Source organism: Nansenia antarctica, assembly GCF_963989245.1.
Source record: "Nansenia antarctica genome assembly, chromosome: 15".
Lineage (NCBI taxonomy): Eukaryota > Metazoa > Chordata > Actinopteri > Argentiniformes > Microstomatidae > Nansenia > Nansenia antarctica.
Window position 1 is genome coordinate 12003904 of NC_137685.1, and position 27500 is coordinate 12031403.

General features: G+C 46.6%; 1 protein-coding gene across 1 annotated transcript in view; it reads right to left on the minus strand.

Moving 5' to 3' along the window:
• Positions 1 to 7340: 7340 nt before the first annotated feature.
• The window catches only part of lhfpl4a (LHFPL tetraspan subfamily member 4a), a gene marked incomplete at both ends in the record, with an annotated part of 45213 nt that continues 25053 nt past the window's right edge, over positions 7341 to 27500 (minus strand). Inside the window, 2 exons of the mRNA XM_080545489.1 lie at positions 7341 to 7394; positions 25115 to 25131. Of these exons, the coding sequence (XP_080401615.1) occupies positions 7341 to 7394; positions 25115 to 25131 (71 nt within the window). The remainder of the gene's footprint in view (positions 7395 to 25114; positions 25132 to 27500) is intronic.

The following is a 27500-nucleotide window of genomic DNA, read 5'->3' on the forward strand; positions in this document are numbered from 1 at the left end:
GTGGGGACGTGAAGACAACGTTTGGACAGGAAAGAGGTTGATGACCCCCCGAGGCTACACCTCCAGCCCCAGTTGCCCTTTCCTTGTCACTCTCCTGAACTCTGACCTTTCATCAGTTCCAACAAGCCCAGTGTTTTCACCCCAGCTGAACTACTAAGCAGCCGCTTTGGGCACATACCCAGAGGGTCGCAGCAGGACCTCTAGGGAGCAATGCCCCCAGGGATGGGGCGGACAGAAGAAAGAGAGAGAGAGAGAGAAAGAGAGAGAGACAGACAGACTGAAAGAGAGGGGGTGGAGGTCTCGAAGTCTCGGGGGCACATCACACTGAGCATCACACTTATTATCCCCTCACAGTCTGGACAGCACGCTACACAAAAAAACACCAATCTCATCTGACATAACGTGCTGCCCCCCAGCCATGCTTTAGCTGCTCTGCCAGGGCTATAAATAGCTGACTCAGTGGGGTGGAGAGATTCGTGTGGTGTGCCAGGAGATGTTTCCACGAGGTTGGGTTTCACGTTAATGTGTTTTGCAGAATGTCCAGACCCCCCCCCCTTCCCCCCTCCCCCCCTTTGCTTGTTGTATCCACTCTCCTTACCCTCATGTAAAGACTGACGGAAAACATTGGCCTCTGAATTGGAGACTGTTTGTCTGTAAATGGACCACATGAGCGTTTTGTCACGTCTTCTATTCTGTGTAGTGTCGCTGAGAGAGTGTAACCCCTGACCCAAATAATTCACAATGTGTTCTGTATCATACATCACACAGCCTCTACAAAGACTGCAGGCTCTCGACAACTGTGACAACAGTTGGTTTTCTAAATAAGAAATGTCAATGGGCATCAAAAAAAATATATGCTGCATGAACTGGATGAACACGTGCTGAAAATATGTCAAGTTTGGTTCATTTTGGTTCATAGTTTTCATAGTGTTCACAGTGTCCAATATCCTTGCTTACTTTTTGACGATATAACCGAGATGTCTACTGTCGTTCTGTGTGCCAGTTGAACAGCAAAACAAAACTGCAAATACACCATTGTGAAACCCAAGGGTATATTTCCCCCTAAACTGGCTAACAACTTGAGAAGGGGTCATTCCTATTCATCAGAGCAGTCATACGTCATCTCCCTGTCATCAGAACGATCACGCCCCCTTTTGGGTGGTAGAAGTGTTCGCAGTTTGACTGGCGGTCAGTGTAAAAACAGTATTGCTTTTTAGATATTAGGATCTCAAATCCGATGGCCAGTCAGGCAAACAATGATATAGTGTCGTTTCCGATCAATGATCGACGTCGTTATATGGAGAACATTTATGAAATAGGGGTTGATGTGTTTCAGTCTGCCTCCCTAACCCATATCCTGACATATACAACTACCGTATTGAATCTCCAGGTAATGTATTTCTGACATTTATCACTTTTGCTGTCGTTAAGGTACTTTATTTTTCTGTTTTGGTAGTCTGTCCAATGTGACACTTGCCTTCCTCCACCGGCCCTAGTTTTGGATCTAGCTTGCTGTTCATTATTTTTATGATAAATTGTAGCTAGCTAGCTATAACATCTTCATATATATATACGCTTTCATCTAGGGATTTACACAGCAAGTTAAATGAAGAACAACAAATGCCTGATGACAGGGAGATGACGTATGACTGCTCTGATGAATCAACCCCTATTTCATAAATGTTCTCCATATAATGACGTCGATCATTGATCGGCAATGACACTATATAATTGTTCGCCTGACTGGCCATCGGATTTGGGCTCCTAATATCTAAAAAGCAATACTGTTTTCTTATTTTAGCGTATTAAAGTAGCAAAGACCACAAATTTGCATTGACCACCAGTCAAACTCCTAAGACTTCTACCACCCAGAAAGGGGCGTGGACATGACGGGAGGGCAAAGTACCTGGATGCGTTGCTCTGATGAATAGGATTTTCTGTACCCCCTAAGTGGTGGCCATGTAAAGCAGCCCCTGGTGACCCAGCATGGTCACGATAGTGTCGATGAGTTACATTCCAGTGACACACACACACACACACACACACACACACACACCTGCCTGCCGCTTCTCAAACAGATGGGACCAGGGGATGGCGCTGAGGTGCCCGGCACTGCTCCCAGCCCCTGCACGCTCCTGCCCCCACCCCCTCCCCTTCTGAGGGGACTCCATGGACTGTTAGCTGCCATGATGCATACCCCCCAGGGGGGGCTTGTTTCAGCACAAATAACCCCTGTGTGTACAGATTGTGGATGCAAATGTGATTCGGGATGGGTCAACTGTTTAGGTGATGTGATTAGAGACGACATTACAAGGATGCTTGGCTTTATGGCTTTCTCCTGACTAAGATGTGTCAGGCTGTGATAGTGGAGCAGAATCTCCCTTAACCCATCACTCATTACCCAATCAGAACGTATCTCCCTTAACCCATCACTCATTACCCAATCAGCGGACCAGATGTGGTCTTCTGGTGGCATATATGGCTGAATGTATTATATGGTGTATTAGAAGTATTATGATGGCCAGATCTGGTCCAAATGGCAGAGTGCAGCCCTGGGGGAATGTTGTCATTTTGCTCATGGGCCAGTTCTGGGATGTGGTACCTGGCCCTGATACTTCCCTGTCTCTACTGGCCCACTCTAGTGGCAGTTGGAACTGTGCTTATGACATTTACGACATAAAAGTGTGTGGTTGAAGATGCTATGAAAGTGATTTTTTAAACAATGTAATTTTTCAATAAATTAACTGTCTAAAGATGTCACATGACAGATTAGGGAACAATGTTGCCTGATTGGGCGTATTCCATCACACTGGGCGGTTTTTAGACTGTGGTTGGGCTGGAAATCATTCCCATCTGGCAACACTGTTAGGGACGCGAGATGCTCCCTTAAAAAAAGTGTGTGTTACGAGCCTGAAAAAGTGAACAACCTTGTTTTTCGGGCAAATAAAATAGAATAGCCTTACTGACTAAATAGACTAGTCTTGATGCAACTTTCATGCCAACTGTGATGGAGTACATTTCAGACCGCTACACACCGCTACGTTCTGTAGGATACAATACAAATTGTTGAATATGATGAATATGATGTTTGCTGGTTGAATTTCCATTCGGTCTATGGATGCGTCTTAAATGCACAAATAATGTATCGCGTCATATTGAAATTGCATTCCAGCGACCACTTATATTTGTGAAACTATGAAGTAGCCTAATTGTGTTGTGACTGCGCTTCTGGTGTTTTCGACCTGAATGTATTGTAGTAGTATAGCCTAATAGGGCTCCATTATTTGAAATTGGCGGCCTTTGCCCGGCCCTGGGGCGGAATGGCTGGGGCTCTGGTAGGGGCCGGTGGGGGCCTGCTAGAGCAGCGATCATTAAACTATCAAGCTATACAGATTGACATTGAATTAAATTAAATTGATTAAATACCATCTCCAGATAGGTGCAGTAATGATTTCAAATGTCAATGCTATTCTAAAAAGTGCGTAAGCTATTTGAGTGTGTGTCATAATGATTTCAACTTTTAATTATTTTCCTTCTAACTGTAGACTCCAGTGTATGTTTAATCTCCAACCTAATCTGAAATAATAGAAATTCATGATATTCAATAGATTTATTTCTTTTTTTTCTTCTTTAAAACACCAACAATGTAAAGTGGTGCGTGGACCATGTCTGCCACGATGGACTCTCTCTGTGACAATCTTGCATAAACAACATTCCATTTTCATAACACTGAGAGACATCACAGCATCTCGTTACAATAGAAAAGAACATTACAACTATAGCAAAGCAAAATAACAGAAGATAGAAAGGAAAAGCATTCAACTCATGATGTACATTAACATAAATAGCTGAATGGATAAAAAGATATTACACAGTTTCCATACCTTGTTTTGGCACATTTTGAAAGAGATGCACATAATATGAGCCTTTTTTTTTTTTACTGTAGTCAAAATAAAGGTGTCAGTGCATGTGACTACCTAAAGTAACTCTTGACTGTCAGATAATATCTGTACTATATTATTGATCTGTTTACTATATTAGTAAACTCCTCTCAGAGAAGGTGGCCTGACATAGAGGGATGCTGAACCATTGATAGAATTTCAAATGTTGGCACATTTTAGTATATCATTTATTTGATAATTGAAAGCTTGATCAAGGTCATAGATCTAGATGAAGTATGATATCCATATCATCTTTGCTGGAAATGGCAAGATCTGACTGACATCTGTTCTTTTAAAATGTTAGCTCCTAACTTAGCAGTAATACTGAAGTGGAGATCCAAGTTGGTTTGATATTTTATTATAGTTTGATATTTCAAAATAAAATAATCTCTCATTTAAACCATCCTACAACATTTTAATACATCTTTGAATATCCTTTTTTGCAATATAGAAAAAAGTACATCTGCTGTATAACATATAAATAAAATCAGTAAAAGCTTCGGGATTTGAGTGGGAATCGACGACATGAGGAATGTCCACTTGGACACTGTCCCAAGGAAACCCTCAGGATGTTGCTCTTCTTGCAACCTTCCCCCTCACTTGGCGGAGGCGGTGTGAGTGGTTTACACAAGAATTGCCCAGTGAAACACCCAATGAAAGGTGTGCCACATGCACACGTCGAAACAAAAAAGCCTACTGAGGTCACTATCATACAAAACTCTCAGCAAAATATAAAACTCTCCAAATATTTGTAAGGGTCCAAGGAGTACTCAACCACGAGGCATCCCTTCCAACCTACACCAATGTGGGCTCTTGTTCCATAGGTTTTCTAGAGCAGAAAGATCATATGATGGACATATGATTGAACTCAGTTCTCTCGTCATATTGTCATTTAGAAACAAAACCAAGAAAATAGCACGACAAGTTGAAAACATGTGAAAAGAAAGGTATTCTCAGCACATCAAATGATGTTTAGTTTTCTCGCTTCCATCCATCTCCTCAGATCCCTCTGCGGTGAGTCACACCAGTCTTTCATCAGCTCGTCCCTTCAAACAAGCTTTGCTTGGAAAAAAAAGTCTCCCAAAATGGAAACACTTTTTAAAAACTGCAGATTTCAAAACGGTTAAACAAAACAAAACAAAAGTTATTCAAAAAACACGATAATGATATTCAAATACTGCCAAGAAAACATAGATCTTTGCATTTTACAAGTCCTCATTTTTCGAACTGCTGTTCCAACGGGAGCCAGAGGATGAGGGAGTTTGTAGCCGTAAAAAGCAGCAAAGTCAGAGTGTCTGTGACATCTACAGAAGGATGTTGAGTTTGTTTCAGGCTTTGTTTGTTTGGGGGTAACGCTGGGGGGGGGGGGGGGGGGCGGGGGGGGGGGGGGGGGGTTTGGGGCTTCATAGGGATGGGGGGGAAAAGCACCATACAGAGGAGTCCGCCACTAACAAACCAACTACGAGTCCCTCTCCACCATGTCCAATGTTTTCTTAGTCCAGCCAGGCAGGGACAGGGACATTATTTCAGTGTCGCAGCATGAGAGATCAACCTCACTGATCTCTAGCATGATGACACTGGTGCGTCTCATCAGGTTCCAATGACTAAAAAATACGGTGTTTGGTCATTCCACCAGGCGCTGGGTGAAGACCCTTCTCCAGCACAGATGGAATTGTAACCACAGTGTGCATGCGATATCAGCTAAGGCTCAGGGTTTTCGATGAACAGAAAAGAGCAGGAAGGGGCCTATGGTGTTCTGTATGACCTTTGACCTACAGCTTACAGTGAGATCACCTGTGAAAAAGTGGGGGGGGGCAAAATTCGGATCTGCGGTCGGTCAACTGAGATCATGACTGTCACCAACACAGCCTATCCATGATCTTGTCTGTATGGTGTTGTGTTGTTGAATGCGTCAGGTATACAACATACCGTCTATGTTCTTTGTTTGTTTTGTCTACATGTGCACTGCACCTTCCTGAGAGAATACACTGATCTGCAAACGTACAGTACATGAAGATACTCACATGACTTCTGTGTACCGTTTTGAAAACGCAACACCAGAGAAGTCACAACTAAACTTGAAACTGAAACTAGGGAAGAGACCTGTCTTGTGTCTGCGTTCCCCTGCTTCCTGGTCAAGACCAAAGGGTCCATAGAACTGTTGTTAGAACAGCACAGTGCATGGCAGTGTGTATGAGTAGGGGAGTCATCTTCTGAGATGGAACTTGTGGTCTGTGCTCAGCCTGCGGAGCGTTTGTGTGACTCCTCGGCTCTGTTCAATGTCATGGCGATGGCCTTTGGACCGAGCAGCGCTCCGATGGCTGTGTCTGGGGCCTGGAGCGTAGAGTAAGCCTCATCTTTTGCACAAGCCTGAGTTAAATGCAGCATGCAGGGCCTTTCCTTGTGACGGGGTGCACAAACAAAACCCAGAATGGTGAGAGAAAGACACACCTTGAAGAAGGTGGGGAAAAAAAGATGGAACATGGTTCAAATTAAGTAGAATGAGAGTCTTTTCTCACTTCCAATGCTTGTCAGTCAGTTCGGTCAGTCATGACTTTGAATGGCCCAGTTGGCTTTTTGCTGGATCTGAGATGTAAGTAGGCTAAGTTACAAATGGGATAAAACAATCATTTTCATAAGCCACACTTCTGTTTCCAAGACGATGATGAGAGCAGGGGTTGCTATTCCAAAAGGTTCTGATGGACAATGATGGGGTAATAAACGTTTGAAGTCTTTTTTTACCCTGTTTCCACAGAAACATGTTATTTACACATATCTTTATTTTCTTGTTTTAATTTCCTGGGAGCATGACCTCATGTACAAAGAGGGACGTCGAAAATCTGTCTGAAAAACACTGTCTTCAAAATTACTTTTTGTGGATGTACATACAAAATTCTTCTTTTTTGTTCTGTTTTGTTTTTATTTCTGTTATTTGGCTTATTTTATTACACATACGTATATCTCAGAAGTAGCACCCATGTGCTTGTACATATGCACTTCCTAATTGTTATTTGGAAAGCTGGAAATTGAATTTTCCGTTCTGAATAAAAATATGTTGATTTTCATAGGATAATCCCCCTGCAAGCATCATCATCATCCTCATCATCATTATCATCATAACAATCATCAACTTCATTATCTTTGTTCATTATTCATGTGACAGTAATACCAATATCATAACATATTTTCCCAGAGTGTATTTCAGTGTATTTCTCTTCAAACAGACCAACAGTTTCTCTTTTTGAATATATTCCATTTCAGTCTATATTACAAATATCATCTCCACACTGAGACCAGGGCTTGAACCTGATGAGTTGGAGGGGTGAGTGGACTAAGGAGGGATGGAGATGGAAAAGATAGAAGAGGGGGGGGGCTAGAGACAGCTCAGGAGAGGGACACTCAGTGGAACCGTTGGACTTGGAACCGTGGATCCTTGGTCTCCCGGATTTCAATCTGCAGAAACAAAAGAGAAAGAGAGAGAGAGTAAACTCAGCATAGGTTACACCGGGAGGGGGGGAAGAGGGAATGGGAGAGGAACAAGGAAGGATGAATCTGGGCTGGAAACAAGGAATAACACGTAAGGTTAGGTTGACATTCATCCATGCCTTATGTCTTCTACAAACTAGTGTTTATTTCAGATACTGTAGTGGAAGATATTATCCTCATTTCCAGTGAAGTAGCCGCCATCTTGATGGTTCCGCTTAAACTGGAATTAACATGTCCTTCCTCCTCCTCAGCGTGTGTAACATGTCCTTCCTCTTCCTCAGCATGTGTGTGGACTGTAAGAAGAGTTTCTGCGGGCGTTGCTCCGTGCAGCTGGACCCCCCCCGGCCCCCCTGGACCCCCCCCGGCCGCGCAGATGGTTCTGGTTACACTGGTATGAACCCTGATGGTTCTGGTTACACTGGTATGAACCCTGATGGTTCTGGTTACACTGGTATAAACCCTGATGGTTCTGGTTACACTGGTATAAACCCTGATGGTTCTGGTTACACTGGTATGAACCCTGATGGTTCTGGTTACACTGGTATGAACCCTGATGGTTCTGGTTACACTGGTATGAACCCTGATGGTTCTGGTTACACTGGTATGAACCCTGATGGTTCTGGTTACACTGGTATGAACCCTGATGGTTCTGGTTACACTGGTATGAACCCTGATGGTTCTGGTTACACTACGTTATCCCCCCAGGTCATGGTGGAGTAGGATATTGTAACAGGGCTACATAGTTAGCGTTCCCCAGATGCTATGAAGAGGTGGCTGTAAAACTTCAATGCTTGGCATCTCTATATGAACCCTCACCCTGGTATGTTTTCATTTGTGGTGCATCTCAATGGTGGACTTTTAGGTGGTTCTGGTTGGAGCACATACTGCTAAGCAACACTGCATCTATCCTATCACGATCCTCTTTTGATTATCATTATTAGCAACTCAGTGAACCTAATCATTTTCCTCAGAGAGTCCAGCAGAGATGACTCTCATTGGATGTGAGTGAAGCAGCACAAGGAACATGACATATGAGTCACTGTCAGCGACAGTCACAACATACAAATGTAATCGCTATAAAAGGTACGTTCTCTCTGACATTTCCAAGGAAATCACAATAAAACATTCCATTATGTTTAAGAAATGTATTTTTCTATATAGGACAGGACTACTTCATAAATAACTTTCATCATATTTAATATATGATCATATACGCCATTTAGATGACGCTTTTGCCCAAAGCGACTTACATTGCAGTGAGTGCGTACGTTTTTCAGTATAGGCTATGTGGTCCCGGCGGGAATCGAGCTCACAACCTGAGCATTGTCAGCACCTTACACACCTTATGGGATTGCTGAAAACTAATGAAAATGTTTGATTACGTGTGATTTATGTGTGTTTGAATTGTGTGATTTATGTTGTAGGAACCTGAAAACATATGAATTATGGTCACTTCACCTCATAACCCAAACTTTTTACGGCACCTCCCTTGTCCCGCATATTCATCCAATCATAGGCCCCCTCATGCGTACGTACAGCGTAAATGCGCCAATTCCTGCAAACCTCTCACCCTGTGCAGTGGCACACCATCTTTTGTCTTGTATTTGGTAGTGAGAAAGTTGCCAACCCTACCTGGCAGACAGTAAGTAAGTAAAATGTATTTGTACAGCACCTTTCCCAGACCAAGGGTCACAAAGTGCTTTACATATAGAGAACATAATAAAGAAGAACATAATAAAACCTAATAAAGGGGCGAAAAGTCACAGCAGGTTAAAATAGGCAAACAAGTGAAAATAAGAACATGTAACAGACAACAGGTGTACAACAATATCAACAGGACACAGAAAGACAGGCTTTTGGGGCTATCCAAAAGCCTGTCTATACAAGACAGTCTTTAGCTGTTTTTTAAAAGCCTCGACCGAGACCGTCGATCTAAGATCCAAGGGAAGAGCATTCCAAAGCCTGGGAGCCACGGTTTGGAATGCTCTATCACCCTTGGTCTTCAATCGGGCACGGGGGACAACCAACAAACCCTGGTCAGAGGACCTGAGAGACCTACTGGGGCTGTAAGGACGCAGACAGGAGAGAATAGATTACTCTACATTTTCTGTTGTCACGTTTTGTGTTCTACAGTAATGCAATTTTTGTTGTTGTAACTACCTGCTTGATTTAGAATATTTTAGATTAGCAATTATATTTAACAGACACAGTACTACAGTACCATAAAGTACATGTTGTTTCTGCTCTGTGAAATCCTTGATAGGTTGAATACTGTTTGAAGAAATGTGCTCAAGCCATAAGCAAAACTGTATCTTTCATCTGGCTCTCGAAATATTTTTTTCAACGTTTCAATGTTTTTCAAAGACAGCAATGTCCGCTCTGTACATAACATCAACGGTACATAACAAGGACTATCAAAGAAATAAATCGATTAATCATAAACAAATCTGACGTGATGTGACATGACCCTTAACCCTGCGTCATTACTCTGGTCAGCCAGGAGTCTACAGGAACGTGCCTTGCGGGAATAACGACAGCTGAAGAACCTTCTCATGATTCAACCTCCTCTAATGCCAAGCCAATTTAATAAAAATCGGATTATGGCAAAAAAGAATCAATCGGGGGGGAGTGGGGGGCGGGGGGGTAGAGAGAAAGGGGATTACAGTGTTATTAATCTGTTTAGGCCCCGCTCTACCTGCACCCGAGCAGGTGTAAGATTTGGCGGGCTGGGACGGCTGCGGCGCAGACGGAATTAAGTCATCGCATTCCCACGTTGGAAACATACGCCGGAGTGCTGCTGGGACGCCACCTGGAACACAGTGCTAGCCCTCCACCGCACCCCCACCCCCCACCCCCCTCACCCCTCACCCCTGCACTGTTTACACTTAGGTTGGGCCGCTTGCCCGGAGCATAAGGCTTCTTCTGCTTTGTGAGGGAGAATAGCTAAGTGCCTTCCAAAGACGACCTATCTGAGATCATTCATCATTACTGTAGCTCAAAGCATAATCAGCCATTTTCGGGCCATTACGGTCTGTAGTTGTAGTCTGTCTGTCGTCTGTCTGTAGATGTTGTTCGTTTGAGGGACCTGTGCACCAGATGTGGCGGTGGAGATAAAAATAAAAATAAATACTCATTGTGCAATTACCATTCATCTCACACACAGAGACATCAGGAGGGGTCAACGAAGAGAGTTTACAAAACACTACAACTTTGTATAAGAGGGTAACGTTGTTGACAGTCGTCTTAACAGCAACACAGTTCTTAGGTGCATGCCAGGGTCACAACATGGAATGAGAATGGGAGACTGATTGGTCACTCCGTCCATCCTGGGTGAGACTAAGGAGAGGTACAACAACATTTAAATGCAAACCCTAGGTGCTAACAAACAAACACAGTCCTAAGATAATAAAAAAACAAAATAAATAAATAAAATAAAAATAGGAGGATCGGTAGACATCTGAGAATGTATCTATTATGTGTACTACACTATACTGTATGGCCTATTCACAGGGGGGTATATAGACAGGGGGGAGTTAGCATCTAACTGTGTACTTTATTATAAACATATAAACATATGGACTAGTAGACTTATATACAGTATAATGACCCTTATCACAAGAATGTAAACATATTGCACGGTTATGGAACATTGCACTATTCCCATGGTTATTGTATAGTAGTTTCTCGTATTGCACGGGGGGGGGGGTTACAGAGGGGATTTTTTGTTTTGTTTTGCTAGATCTTAGCCATGTTTAGTGCACTTATGGATCTGGGGAAGAAACAGAACTTTAGTCTGTTAGACCGGGTTGGGCATGATACTGAAGCGCCTGCCTGAGCGCAGTATGAAGTGTTTATTGCCAGGGTGGTGGGGGTCCTTGAGGATTTTGACTGCCTTCTTGAGACAGCGGGAGTTGTACAGTTCTTCCAGGGAGGGGAGAGGGCATCCGATGATCTTCTGGGCCGAGTTGACGACCCTCTAGAGCGCTTTCCTCTCTGCGGCTGTGCAGCTGAGAAACCACACGCAGATGCAGTACGTGAGGATGCTTTCCACGGAGCAGCGGTAGAAGGACACAAGCAGGTCTTGTCTGAGGTGGTAGTTCCTGAGTATTCTCAGGAAGTAGAGTCTCTCTGCTGTGCCTTCTTGACGATCGCCGTGGTGTTGGTTCTCCAGGTCAGGTCATCCTCCAGGTGGACGCCCAGGAATCTAAAGACGGAGACTCTCTCCACGCAGCCCCCATCGACGTACAGGGGCTGTATGACGGTCTTCTTCCTCCTGTAGTCCACGATCATCTCCTGGGTCTTCAGTTTGTTCAGCTGCAGGTTATTGGTTTTACACAGGACTGACAGCTGCTCCACCTCGTCGTGGTACGCGGTCTCGTCACCTTTGGAGATGCAGCCCAACACGGTGGTGTCGTCAGCGAACTTGATGATGGCGTTGCTGGGGTGGACGGTGAAGTCGTGAGTGTAGATGGAATAGAGTAGGGGAGCCCTGGGGGGATCTGGTGCTAAGGCCGATGCTGTGGAGGTGTGGGGGCCTATCCTGACCCTCTGGGGGTGGTCAGACAGGAAGTCCTTGGACCACCGGCAGAGGAGGTGGTCCAGTCCGAGGTCTAGAAGTTTGGGCACCAATCTATCAGGTAGGATAGTGTTAAATGCCGAGCTGAACGAAGCCCATCATAGAGTCCACTATGAATTATTTATTGTATCAGAGGGTGCTTGAGGAAAATGTGAGACCATCTGTCCAAAACGTGAAGCTGAAGCTGATGTGGACCATGCAACATGACAATAACCCAAAACATTTCAGTTTTCACAATCCACCAAGAAAAGCCTCAAAATAAAGAAAATGGAGAGTTCTGGAATGGCCAAATCAAAGCCCGGATCTTAATCCTATTGAGATGCTGTGGGGTGATTTGAAACAGGCTGTGCATGCAAGACGCCCCTCAAACATCACACAGCTGAAAGAATTCTGCATGGAGGAGGAGTGGGAAAAGCTTTCTCCCAGTTGAGACGTTTAATTGAGCCTATTTCGGCCAAAGGGGGCAATAGCAGCTATTAGGGCATAGGGTAGTAGGAATTGGCATCTTTGTTAATTTGTTATTAAATAAATTATAACAAAGTTGAATTCACATTGTTTTTGGGTCAATTACATCACATTTATCTATAGATATTTTTGTAAGAGGATCAAATATTGATATGTCCATATTTCTTGGGAAATCTTCCCTAACCCTAACCCTAACCCAGAAAAATAACTAAATATTTCATGGGGTGTCCTCATTTTTTCACATGATCGTATACCAATGCCCAGTCTCATTCATGATTAATAGGACATAACATATACGTACATATAGGCTAAAGATTTCAGGCGACATTATCTTACAGTAACCAAGGTGATCAAAGGTGGCTGAGGTGGTGCGAGTGGAATGGTTGGAACTCAGAAATGCTGAGTGGTCTATGAGTGGTCTATGAGTGGTCTAGGAGTGGTCTATGAGTGGTCTATGAGTGGTCTATGAGTGGTCTATCAGTGGTCTATGACTGGTCTATGGGTGGTCTATGAGTGGTCTATGAGTGGTCTATGGGTGGTCTATGGGTGGTCTATGAGGGGTCTATGGGTGGTCTATGAGTGGTCTATGAGTGGTCTATGAGTGGTCTATGGGTGGTCTATGAGGGGTCTATGAGTGGTCTATGAGTGATCTATGAGGGGTCTATGAGTGGTCTATGAGTGATCTATGAGTGTTACGATGGGGTAATGTGTTTGGACCCAGGCGCAGAGTAGAACAGAGTAGACGGAAGCAGGAGTATACTAAATAATAACGGTACTCTTTATTTTGAGTAAACGGAACAAATAATAACCGCACAGTAAGCGAATAAACAAAAGAGGCGAAAACAAGTCTCCGATAAACGTTTTAAATAATAACAGGAACAAGGCAGAGCAATGTACTTACAATCGTCAACTATACTTATTTCCTAATCCGGCGAGGAACAATAAGGCTAAGAAGAATCGTATACATATAACAAACGCAACATGAAGTGAACAACCGACAACCAGAGGGGAAACAGAGGGATCTAAATAGCCACAGCCAAACAACACACACCAGGTACAAATCAGTTAATTAGGACAGACAAATGCATACATAAAACACCAGAGGGCGCCAAAGGGTCGCTCCACAATAAGGTTGCTTCCCCAACCCTTACAGTATCCCCTCCCGACGAACGGCACCTGCCGTTCACCTGGGTGCCTCAGGATGTAGTTGGCGGAAGTCTGTAATTAGTTTTGGGTCCAATATGTCCCTCTGAGGCACCCAGGACCGTTCCTCCGGCCCATACCCCTCCCAATCCACCAAAAACTGTAAGCCCCTACCCCTCCGCCGGCAATCCATAATCCTCCGTACTGTATAAACAGTCTGTCCATCAATGATGCGTGGCGGGGGAACAGGGGGGGGTGGTGGGGACATGGGGCAAGTGACGAAGGGTTTCAGTAGGGACACATGAAAGGTCGGGTGAACCCGCATGGAAGGTGGGAGTAGTAGTCTATACGCCACCGGGTTCACCCGCCGCACCACTTTGAACGGACCCACGAACCGGGGCGCTAGCTTCCTGGACTCGACCCGGAGGGGAAGGTCCCGGGTCGAGAGCCACACCTTCTGCCCCGGGCGAAAGATCGGGGCCGGGCGACGCCTGCGGTTGGCCTGAAGCTGGGACCGAGCCGACGCCCGCTGAAGCGCCGCCCTCACCCGCCTCCAGGTCCGGCGACAGCGACCGACGTGGGCTTGGACGGAGGGCACCTCCGCCTCCTCCTCCTGCTCAGGGAATAGGGGGGGTTGATAGCCATATTGGCACTGAAAGGGGGATAGGCCAGTGGATGAGCAGAGGAGGGTGTTGTGGGCGTATTCCGCCCACGCCAGTCGCCGACTCCACGTCGCCGGATTGCCGGAGACGTAGCACCTCAGCACGCCTTCCAGGTCCTGGTTGACACGCTCCGTCTGCCCATTGGACTGTGGATGGAAACCGGAGGACAGGCTGACGGAGGCGCCGAGGCTGGTCGCGAACGCCTTCCAGAACCTGGAAGCGAACTGAGGACCCCGATCCGACACCATGTCCTGCGGGAGACCATGCACCCGGAAGATGTGCTGCACCACCAGGTCGGCCGTCTCTTGGGCCGAGGGGAGTTTGAGGAGGGGGATGAAGTGGGCCGCCTTGGAGAAACGGTCCACTACCACCAAGATGGTAGTGAACCCGTCAGAGGGAGGGAGACCTGAAATAAAGTCAAGGGAGATGTGGGACCAGGGGCGTTTGGGGATGGGGAGGGGTCGGAGTAGCCCCGCTGAAGGCTGGCGAGATGTCTTGCTGCGCGCACACACAGGACAGGCTGCCACAAAGGCGCGCGTATCCCTCTCCGCTGTGGGCCACCAGAACCTCCTGCGAATAAAGTCCAGGGTCCTGGCAGCCCCGGGGTGGCTAGTGAGGGGCGACGCATGCGCCCATTGCAGCAGCCGTGAGCGCGCAGTCTTGGGAACATACAGCCTCCCCGGGGGTCCTCCCCCCGGATCCGGCTCCCGCCTGAGCGCCGCTCTCACCACTTTAGCGATCCCCCACGACACAGGGGCAACAATAAGGGTCTCCGGAACAATGGGGTGGGGTTTTTCCTCCCGGTCCGCCGGATCGAACTGCCGGGAGAGGGCGTCCGGCTTGACGTTTTTGGACCCCGGCCTAAAGGAGATGGAAAATTGGAAGCGTGTAAAAAACAGCGCCCACCTGGCTTGACGCGAATTGAGGCGCTTAGCCCCCTGGATGTAGGCCAGGTTCTTGTGGTCCGTCCACACCACAAACGGCTGTGCGGCCCCCTCCAGCCACTGCCTCCACTCCTCCAAAGCCAATTTAATGGCCAGCAGCTCCCGGTTTCCTACGTCATAATTACACTCGGCCGGGGACAGCCGACGTGAGAAAAAAGCGCAGGGATGTACCTTCCCATCCTTCCTGCACCTCTGGGAGAGCACCGCCCCCACCGCGAGATCTGAGGCGTCCACCTCCACCAGGAATGGTACTTCCGAGTCCGGATGGGCTAGGACCGGAGCAGAGGTGAACCGTTGCTTGAGGTCCACGAAGGCGGCCTCCGCCTCCGAGGACCAGGCGAACGTACGGAGGGTAGACCTGGTGAGGGCAGTTAAAGGGGCAGCTAGGGCACTAAAATTGCGGATAAAGCGTCTATAAAAATTAGCAAACCCTAGGAACCGCTGTAACTGTTTCAAAGAGGAGGGGCGGGGCCAGTCTAACACCGCACTAACCTTGGCAGGGTCCATGCTTAAATCCCCCCGTGTTATAATGAACCCCAGGAATTACACTGTGTCGGCGTGAAAGACACATTTCTCTGCCTTGACAAATAACTGGTGGTGGAGGAGGCGCTGGAGGACTTGACGGACATGACGTTGATGTTGAGTAATGTCTTTGGAAAAAATGAGGATATCGTCAAGGTACACAAAAACCGAATGACCAATCAAATCCCGCAGTACGTCGTTGACTAGTGCTTGAAATACTGCGGGTGCATTAGCGAGACCAAAGGGCATGACTAAATACTCATAATGTCCGTTAGGTGTGTTAAAAGCCGTCTTCCACTCGTCCCCCTCCCTCATCCTCACCAGGTTGTATGCATTGCGTAAATCCAGTTTGGTAAACACCCTTGCTCCTTGCAGTGACTCAAAGGCGGTATCCATGAGGGGCAGGGGATAGCGATTCTTTATGGAAATGTCATTTAGACCGCGGTAATCGATGCAGGGACGCTGTCCCCCGTCTTTCTTTGCCACAAAGAAGAAGCCTGCGCCAGCGGGCGAGGTGGAAGGACGGATATGACCCGCGGCCAGTGCTTCCTCTATGTATTTATTCATGGAGAGATTCTCCGGGCGAGAGAGGGAAAACAGGCGTCCCCGCGGCGGCACAGTACCCGGCAGCAGATTGATGGCACAGTCATAGGGTCTATGGGGGGGTAATTTCTCGGCCCGAGATTTACTGAACACTTCCCCCAGGTCCCAATATATCTGAGGCGGAGACTCAGTACGCACTGTGACGGAGCCTGCTTCGAGGGAGAGTCGACCTGTGGACCAGTCAATGCGGGGGTTGAGAGAAGCTAACCAGGGGTGACCTAACACAATAGGGCAATCAGGAGAGGCCACAATAAAAAATCGTATGAGTTCCCAACGACCCCCTCCCACCTGGATATGTACAGGCATAGTGCGCTGGGTAATGATCCCCGACCCCAATGGCCGGCCGTCTAGGGCTCGAACAGGAACGGGTTCTTTCAATTCTTCCAAAGGAACCCCCCACCCCCAGGCCAGGCCTTCGTGCATTAAATTCCCCGCTGCCCCTGAGTCCACCAGAGCCCGAACTCGCTGGGTACAGTGTCCCCACCGCACCTTAACAGAAAAAAAGGTTCGTGGGTCATTGAAACCCGAGGGTATGTCCCTACCCGCTAATACCCCTCCCGATACTAGCGGGCTGCCCCGTTTCCCGAGGTCCCTGGACAGGCACTGTAGCGGTGACCCTTGCGACCGCAACGGAAGCAGCGCCGCTCGTCCAGCCGACGCCGCCTCTCTGTGCTGGAGAGGTGTGTTGCGCCCAGCTGCATGGCCTCCTCCTCCTCCGTGGTCTCCTCCGGGAACCGCCGAGTCGCCTCCCTAGCAGGAGGAGGTTGGAACGGAGCGCCCCTCGACGAGCCCCTCTCACGTGATCGCTCTCGGCGCCGATTGTCCACACGCACCGAGAGCTCCACTACGCCGTCTAGCCGCTCTGGGAGGTCCCGGAGGGCAAGTTGGTCTTTCATCGCCTCCGAGAGCCCCTGGGTATAGAGTACGGCCAGGGCCTTCTCCTCCCAACCCGCCTCCCTAGCTAGAGTGCGGAACTCGATGGAATAATCCGCCACCGAGCGATCCCCCTGTCGACACGCCGTGAGCCGCCGACCGGCTTCGTGCCCCGATATCACCCGGGAGGTGTCGAATATTTTGCGTAACTCCCGGGTGAATGCTGTAGCGTCGGAGCACGCCGGCGACTGACTCTCCCACTCGGCCGTGGCCCAGGACAGGGCACGGCCCGTCAACAGGGTGATGATGTAGGCCACTCGGGAGTGCTCGGTGGGGAAGGACAGGGGCTGCAGGCTGAAGATCAGTGAACACTGAGTCAGGAACTCTCTGCAGCCCTCTGGACGTCCATCATAGCGTTCGGGAGGAGGTAGTCGGGGTTCCCGCGTGGTCACCGGCGGTAGAGGAGGCATAGCTGCTGCTGCTGCTGCCGCTGGTGGAGTGGGGTTGGCCTGAGCGTCCACCAGGCTAGTCACGGCGATGGTCAGCTTTTCGATCTCCGCAAACATCGCCAGCTGGTTCCGCTCCTGCTGGGCTACCATAGCCCCCTGGGTATTCAGCACCGTGCGAATCTGCTCTACATCTGCTGGGTCCATAATGGTCGGTTGTTCTGTTACGATGGGGTAATGTGTTTGGACCCAGGCGCAGAGTAGAACAGAGTAGACGGAAGCAGGAGTATACTAAATAATAACGGTACTCTTTATTTTGAGTAAACGGAACAAATAATAACCGCACAGTAAGCGAATAAACAAAAGAGGAGAAAACAAGTCTCCGATAAACGTTTTAAATAATAACAGGAACAAGGCAGAGCAATGTACTTACAATCGTCAACTATACTTATTTCCTAATCCGGCGAGGAACAATAAGGCTAAGAAGAATCGTATACATATAACAAACGCAACATGAAGTGAACAACCGACAACCAGAGGGGAAACAGAGGGATCTAAATAGCCACAGCCAAACAACACACACCAGGTACAAATCAGTTAATTAGGACAGACAAATGCATACATAAAACACCAGAGGGCGCCAAAGGGTCGCTCCACAATAAGGTCGCTTCCCCAACCCTTACAATGAGTGGTCTATGAGTGGTCTATGAGGGGTCTATGGGTGGTCTATGAGTGGTCTATGAGTGGTCTATGAGTGGTCTATGAGTGGTCTATGAGTGGTCTATGAGTGGTCTATGAGTGGTCTATGAGTGGTCTTATGAGTGGTCTATGAGTGGTCTATGAGGGGTCTAGGAGTGGTCTACGAGTGGTCTATGAGTGGTCTATGAGTGGTCTATGAGTGGTCTATGAGTGGTCTACGAGTGGTCTACGAGCGGTCTACGAGCGGTCTATGAGTGGTCTATGAGTGGTCTATGAGTGGTCTATGAGTGGTCTATGAGTGGTCTACGAGTGGTCTATGAGTGGTCTATGAGTGGTCTATGAGTGGTCTATCAGTGGTCTATGACTGGTCTATGGGTGGTCTATGAGTGGTCTATGAGTGGTCTATGAGTGGTCTATGGGTGGTCTATGAGTGGTCTATGAGTGGTCTATCAGTGGTCTATGACTGGTCTATGGGTGGTCTATGAGTGGTCTATGAGTGGTCTATGAGTGGTCTATGGGTGGTCTATGGGTGGTCTATGAGGGGTCTATGGGTGGTCTATGAGTGGTCTATGAGTGGTCTATGAGTGGTCTAGGAGTGGTCTATGAGTGGTCTATGAGTGGTCTATCAGTGGTCTATGACTGGTCTATGGGTGGTCTATGAGTGGTCTATGAGTGGTCTATGAGTGGTCTATGGGTGGTCTATGGGTGGTCTATGAGGGGTCTATGGGTGGTCTATGAGTGGTCTATGAGTGGTCTATGAGTGGTCTATGAGTGGTCTATGGGTGGTCTATGAGGGGTCTATGAGTGGTCTATGAGTGATCTATGAGTGGTCTATGAGTGGTCTATGAGGGGTCTATGGGTGGTCTATGAGTGGTCTATGAGTGGTCTATGAGTGGTCTATGAGTGGTCTATGAGTGGTCTATGAGTGGTCTATGAGTGGTCTTATGAGTGGTCTATGAGTGGTCTATGAGGGGTCTAGGAGTGGTCTACGAGTGGTCTATGAGTGGTCTATGAGTGGTCTATGAGTGGTCTATGAGTGGTCTATGAGTGGTCTACGAGCGGTCTACGAGCGGTCTATGAGTGGTCTATGAGTGGTCTATGAGTGGTCTATGAGTGGTCTATGAGTGGTCTATGAGGGGTCTATGAGGGGTCTATGAGGGGTCTATGAGTGGTCTACGAGTGGTCTATGAGTGGTCTATGAGTGGTCTATGAGAGGTCTATGAGTGGTCTATGAGTGGTCTATGAGTGGTCTATGAGTGGTCTATGAGTGGTCTATGAGAGGTCTATGAGTGGTCTATGGGTGGTCTATGGGTGGTCTATGAGGGGTCTATGAGTGGTCTATGCTCTCTGCTGCGTATACAACACCAGCCCTGGTAGAAGTTCCCCTCCAGTAGGTTGTCATTAACTTCACAACCCTCCAGAGAACAGCTGTCTCCCTGATGTGCAAATGAAAAGGCCTTAGCTTTTGATTTGGCCCTCATTCTTATTGATCGAAGCGCAGTCAGCGTTTGAGTGGGTAGACACTCAGTCTGCTGTAGACACAGAGCTAATTTCTCCACTGTTGGAATACTCTGCTTTAAGGACATTACCTCTCCTCTCGAACAATAATAACCTTTCCCTCCTTCTCCTTCTCCTCCTCTTTCTTCGCCGGGAGCCTTCCACTTCAAGTGAACAGACGTCAAAAAATGATGAAGACGGTTCTTAAAATACCTCAACATTTAAATATTCAGATATTCAAAGCACAATTCCGTTGTCATTGCGAGTCATTTAAGATCATGAGAAGGAAACAATATTAGAAGTGATACAAAGAGGTGTGTACAAGTCGCTCCTCACTCTTTAGCATCACTAGTGCTTTTAACAATTTATTATTCATGGGCTCTGGTGCACACAACTCACATCATATTTGTGTTTGTGAGGATTCAAATAAATACATAAATAATAATTATAATAATTATATATATATATATATTATTATTATTATTATTATTTATATAATTAAATATATTATAATTATTATTATTATTTATGTATTTATTTTAATCCTCACAAACACAAATATGATGTGAGTTGTGTGAACCATATATATATATATATATACATTTAAAAATCTATTTTTTTCTTTACCGGTTGGTTTGTAATTAGGCAAGCATTTTTCTCTCTCCTCTCTTTCCTTGTTTTCGATGTGAATCAGAGTACACACTACCCCGGGGGTCCTGTGGGAGGCAGACAGAGGCCTCAGTGATACGCCTTCTTCCACTTGACATCTCCTCTCCGTTCGCGGTATGCCTCGTTCCTCCGGGAGTGCATTCCGCCCCGGGATCTTTAATACAACATGCTACCACCTCTTTGTTTTCCACTACCTCCCTTCCCCACTCCCCCCCCCCCCCCTCTCTCTCTTTAATCCCTGTCCCCTTGAGGGGGGGGGTGAAATCATTGTGGAATATCACTTAGTGAGGAACCCGCTCATATGACCAAACACATCATCTCACAGGGACTGGCGGTACACTGAGGGGTAAGATATCAGACATGACACCAGGTTGGGTTAGCCAAGGCAAGCACAACTGGGGCATCGTACTACATACTATATTACTACTACTACACTGTGGCATCCCTCTCACTGTCACTCATAAGCCCGGGGCTTCAGGACCTCGGAGAGTGCCCACAAGCCCCTAGGCAGAGCACAGAGAGAGAGAGAGAGGGCTATCCGCTTGCACAGCTGTCCCGCATCCGCCAATCAGCGCAGCACCAACCACCAACCATCAAGCGGATGCGAGGCAGCTGTGCCCGGACCGGCACCCCACATAAAGGGAGGAACGAAAGCCATGGAGAGAGGGGAGAGCTACGTCTACGACAGACGTGTCATGGATGGGTGAGAGCTGGACATCCGGCGTGTGCATTTGATTAAGTATAATAACGCTGCAATCCAGGTACCAGACCGAGCCAACGAGGAGAGGGAAGGAACCTCCCCGAGCTACGAAGTCCGAGCCAGTGCCTGACTGTAGGAGATGTGCCAGACCCTAGGGACTAGTGCACTGAGAGAGAGGGACGAGACACACCCCAACCCCAGAGCCGGAGCCAGGGTCCGACCAGATGAACCTGAGCGGCACCTGACAGATGAAGCGCAGAGCGCTGAGAAACCGGTGGGTGGCGCTAACATAATGGACCGACTTATATAGCGCCTTATTCCAAAGCGCTTTACAGTGGCCTCTCGTTCACACACAGATGGCGGCAAGCTACCATGCAAGGCCCCGGCCCGCTCATTGGGAGCAATTTCGATATCGGGAGGACACTTCGATATGTGACCAGCCGGGGCTCGAACCCGCCGATCTACCAACCTTGCAAATATTAGACGGCGGCTCTACCTCCTGCGCCACAGCCGCCCCATACATAAATCTTGAATAGAATAATGGCTGTTTGAGTGCACAGGTCGAGAGTGGGGAGGAACCTCCCAAACTCCGAGCCAGAGACCAGTCTGAGCCAGAGACCAGTGCACCACAGGTGGCCACAGGGCCGGAGCCAGCGTCCCACCTCTAGACCCCTGAGACACTACCAGTACGCCACACGTTACGGAGACAGGTGAGGGCCGCTCTGCGACAGCTGTGTTTGAGACCGAGCTGGAGAGACAGAGAGACCGATAAACCTAACCCATCCGGCGAGAGGTACGGAGTACTCCCGAACTACGGAGAGCGAGGCGGGACGCCGCCTAACAACCACCAGCCAGCCCACCCTGTGGAGGGGTCCTCAATTAACTTTTTTTTTTTATTGAACATTACGGCAGAGTGGAGCGGGACATGGAGGTTTCTGCTCTGGCTAGTAGCCTTAACAGTTCCTCAATAAACAAGCCATGGAGTAACGTTAATGTTAAAACCTTGACATGATCCATGATCCTCGTTCATTCAGGTGGGTTAAACCAACTGTATAAATGCCATAATACTGTTGGTTCAAATGGAACATATTAATGAACAAGTCCATGTCATGTTGTGTTAATACAAACATGTCCTAATATGTTATTTTAGGCAAGGCAAGGCAAGGCAAGTTTATTATTTTGTATAGCACATTTCATACAACAGGGGCAATTCAAAGTGCTTTACATACATCATTTAAAAATACAGCAAGAGCAGCATAGTAAGAAAATAAAAATTACAATGAATAAAAGCAAATATAAGAAGTAAATAGATAAAACATTTAATAAGACAATAGTTAATGGAAAAAAGACATTGATAAAAGTGTTTGTGTTTAATCATAACTGCTTTTTAAAAATATTTTAAGGGTTTGGGCCTGTTTGATTTCTTCAGGGAGTTTGTTCCAAGAGCATGCAGCAGCGTGACTGAAAGTGAAATTTGATATGTATTTTGGTCCAAGACCATTTTGTGATTTGTATATAATTAGGAGGATTTTGAATTCATTTCCTGAGAGACTGGTAGCCAGTGAAGGGATCTCAGGATTGGTGTAATGTGTTGAAAGTTATTTGTTTTTGTTGGGACCCTAGCAGCGGCATTTTTGTGAAAACCCTGACCTAACGTCACCCGCAATTGTGAAGCTAACTCTAACAAGCTAGTAAGCGAACGTTAAAGGGTACAACAGCTAGTTTAAGTATGTCAACTATCTCTATTCTCAATAATTTCTGTAATAATTGTACCAAATTGGGACCAGTAACAATAACTTGTGTGTGAGTAAGTTATATGTCTGTGCAAGCATGTTTTTGATATTGTCAATCGTCTCACTTTTAATAGGTGAGCTGGTAACACAAATATGCCAGGGAAAAAAAGAAAAATTGACATAACACGGACCTTTTTTGGTATAAGGGCAGCAGAGACAAGTACACACAGGTGAGGTCTTACAATACTAGTGTTTTTAACAGTGCAGCTAATTTAGAGTCCCTAGAATAGCTAAATCTGTAATGTTTTGTTTTTAATGAGATTGAACCAGGTCCACTACCTGAGATTTGTACCATGAGATTACTACTGTAGTTGTAACCTTTATTCATTACCTTAATGTCATATAAGTCAATTGTATAGAAACAACTCACTAAAATTGACTTTTGCATAACTGATTAGAAGAAAGATTCCACCCCCCCACTCCCCTTGCCATACCTTGGCTTTTGCTGAAACGACACCACTGGTCTCATAGCCTTTTGGAAATTGATTGATTGTGTGTGTGTGTGTGTGTGTGTGTGTGTGTGTGTGTGTGTGTGTGTGTGTGTGTGTGTGAGAGTGAGTGAGAGGGAGTGTTTTTGTGAGCCTGCATGTATGATGTGTCTCTTTGTGGTACCCCAATAAATCTTTTGGGCTCTTAGTCTCCGGCTGGTTGGCCACCCCTGTGATTAGCACACCAGAACCAAACAACACCGATACCTTACAACCTGTCCTAATATGTTATTTTAGGCAAGGCAAGGCAAGGCAAGTTTATTATTTTGTATAGCACATTTCATACAACAGGGGCAATTCAAAGTGCTTTACATACATAATTTAAAAATACAGCAAGAGCAGCATAGTAAGAAAATAAAAATTACAATGAATAAAAGCAAATATAAGAAGTAAATAGATAAAACATTTAATAAGACAATAGTTAATGGAAAAAAGACATTGATAAAAGTGTTTGTGTTTAATCATAACTGCTGTTTTTAAATATTTTAAGGGTTTGGGCCTGTTTGATTTCTTCAGGGAGTTTGTTCCAAGAGCATGCAGCAGCGTGACTGAAAGTGAAATTTGATATGTATTTTGGTCCAAGACCATTTTGTGATTTGTATATAATTAGGAGGATTTTGAATTCATTTCCTGAGAGACTGGTAGCCAGTGAAGGGATCTCAGGATTGGTGTAATGTGTTGAAAGTTATTTGTTTTTGTTGGGACCCTAGCAGCGGCATTTTTGTGAAAACCCTGACCTAACGTCACCCGCAATTGTGAAGCTAACTCTAACAAGCTAGTAAGCGAACGTTAAAGGGTGCAACAGCTAGTTTAAGTATGTCAACTATCTCTATTCTCAATAATTTCTGTAATAATTGTACCAAATTGGGACCAGTAACAATAACTTGTGTGTGAGTAAGTTATATGTCTGTGCAAGCATGTTTTTGATATTGTCAATCGTCTCACTTTTAATAGGTGAGCTGGTAACACAAATATGCCAGGGGAAAAAAGAAAAATTGACATAACACAGACCTTTTTTGGTATAAGGGCAGCAGAGACAAGTACACACAGGTGAGGTCTTACAATACTAGTGTTTTTAACAGTGCAGCTAATTTAGAGTCCCTAGAATAGCTAAATCTGTAATGTTTTGTTTTTAATGAGATTGAACCAGGTCCACTACCTGAGATTTGTACCATGAGATTACTACTGTAGTTGTAACCTTTATTCATTACCTTAATGTCATATAAGTCAATTGTATAGAAACAACTCACTAAAATTGACTTTTGCATAACTGATTAGAAGAAAGATTCCACCCCCCCCACTCCCCTTGCCATACCTTGGCTTTTACTGAAACGACACCACTGGTCTCATAGCCTTTTGGAAATTGATTGTGTGTGTGTGTGTGTGTGTGTGTGTGTGTGTGTGTGTGTGAGTGTGAGAGAGAGTGAGGGGGAGTGTTTTTGTGAGCCTGCAATATGATGTGGCTCTTTGTGGTACCCCAATAAATCTTTTGGGCTCTTAGTCTCCGGCTGGTTGGCCACCCCTGTGACTAGCACACCAGAACCAAACAACACCGATACCTTACAACCACAAAACCACAACAGCAAACAACAGAGGTCTGAACTTACCCTGGACACTGCGAAATCTGTGAAGACAGAATGAGAATACTTTTGAGTCACCTGCCTTATTATTTTTATTATTATGATTATGATTGACCTGAACACAGATACACTGTAAAACAAAACAAAAAAAGCATGGCTTAAAGTATGTTGATACCTGAACATCACACCCATATGTGCTTGTTGAACATCTCATTCCAAAACCATGGGCATTAATATGGAGCTGGTCCCCTCTCTGCTGCTATAACAGCCTCCACTCTTCTGGGAAGACTTTCCACTAGATTTTGGAACATCAACATTGGATGGGGGGGATTTGCTTCCATTCAGCCACAAGAGCATTACTGAGGTCGGGCACTGAAGTTGGGCGAGAAGGCCTGGCGTGCAGTCGGCGTTCCAATTCATCCCAAAGATGTTTGATGGGGTTGAGGTCAGGGATCTGTGCAGGCCTGTCAAATTCTTCCACACTAAATTCGGCCAACCATGTCATTATTGACCTCACGTTGTGCATGGGGGCATTATTATGCTGAAACAGGAAAGGGCCTTCCCCCTAAACCAATAAAAAAACAAAACAAAGGGGACATAACGGGACTGTTCCTTCGGCCGCACGCCAATAAGATTTAGAGCACCAGCAGAATAGTGTCCAAACTCTGGTCTCCCGCTGTGAGGACCAGTAGGGGGTCTGGAGCGGGAGGCAGGGGGTGGGTGTGTGAGTGGGCAGGCGGGGGGAGATGCTCAGAAGAAAAATGTAGCTGGAAAATAGCCCTTGCAATCCACTGGACACAAGCATGAGTCTCCAACACACAAACTTGTTTACCTCTCATTCATAGGGCTTTCACACCGGCAGTTCCGAACGCCGGTTCGCGTTCGGAAACCTCCGAACGATGGCGCTGTCTGGCGAACGATACACTGGTATGAACGCGGGCTCGTTCGCCAGACAGCGCCAACGTTCGGAGGTTTCCGAACGCGAACCGGCGTTCGGAACTGCCGGTGTGAAAGCCCTATCAGTGCCTCATGTCGATAATATCTGAATCAAGCACTCAAATTCAATTTAAAAACACAACAAAAGTAGTTGTGTCTCGAAGCTGACTTCGCTACGGTTTAATACTAATAATAATAGTTTTTATTTGCCATGCAATCAACTTGTCAGTCAATTGTTGGAATTTGGTCTTTTTTTCCTCTAGGCACAGGGTCGGCCATAGTCGGCACCCCTGGAGAAATGAGAGGTTACGTGTCTTGCTCAAAGGGACACAAGCAGCTCCCTCCTGAGGCAGGGATCAAACCAAGCGACCTTCCGATTGCTAGCCGGCCTCTCTAATCTCTAGGCTACCGCCGTACCCCAGGCAGAACATGACTGCTCTGCCCCATAGGACGACGCCTGGCTGATGAACAGACTGTGTATGTGAAGTCTTCCAACATTCCCCTACCTCTGGTTTTGTGGTATCCATTATTGGCCCGGAGAGAGATGGCGATGCACATTATGGCCAATATTGTCAGGGCTGCTCTATAACAAGGTTTAATTAACCCTGAAAATGAGCACTAGCGATACAAATGTGGCCGCAATGGTTTTCGCCATGACGCTAATGGCTCCCTGTCTGATGCTAACAGCGCTTTAGACAGCTCCGCGAGCGAGGCCTTGTTGGAGAAGAGCCGACCTTGTTTAACACAAAGGCTATCATCAAAGGGGTGGTGGTCGTGCGCCGTGCTCTATGTGTACAAACTCTAGTGGGGAAATCATATGACGACAGCTCTGATTGCTTCAAAGGGAGAGTATGTGAATCCATGTAAAGCATATCTACGAGAGAGGGGAAATAATGGAGGGAAAACCAGGCGAGTGGATTAAGGCAAAACAAATAACGCCAGTGGAGTCTTGGCAAGCCGCCACCAAGTCGATGCAACACCGATGCTCAGGCGATCACAGATGCCTTATCAACGCATCAGCAGCCCCTTACCCCTCCATCACCAAAACCTCCCCTCTGTCTTGCCTTCCTACCTCTCCCTCTCCTTCCTCCCACTTCTTCCTCTCTTTAAAGCAGATGAAAAAGAATGAGTATCCTGATGACGGCGGAGAGAAAGAGGAGGAAGAGTGAGAGAGAGAGAGAAAGAGAACTGGAGAATGAGAGGGATAAATTGGGGGGGGGGGGGGGATCAAAGAAGAATGATCAGAGAAATATTGGAGATGTTGTGTTTGTGTGGGGGGAGAGAGAGAGAGGGGGGGGGGGTGGAGCACAGCTGCAGAGTACTGAGTCGCTAGGGAGAGAGAGCAACCGCAGCCATATCCTGCTGGAATCTGACACGTAACCATGGAAACTTCCTGAATAGAATCAGAGGGCTATGAAGGAATTGGGGGGTGTTTTATTTAAAAAAAAATCTTCAGGCAGCTCGACCCGCTCTCCCT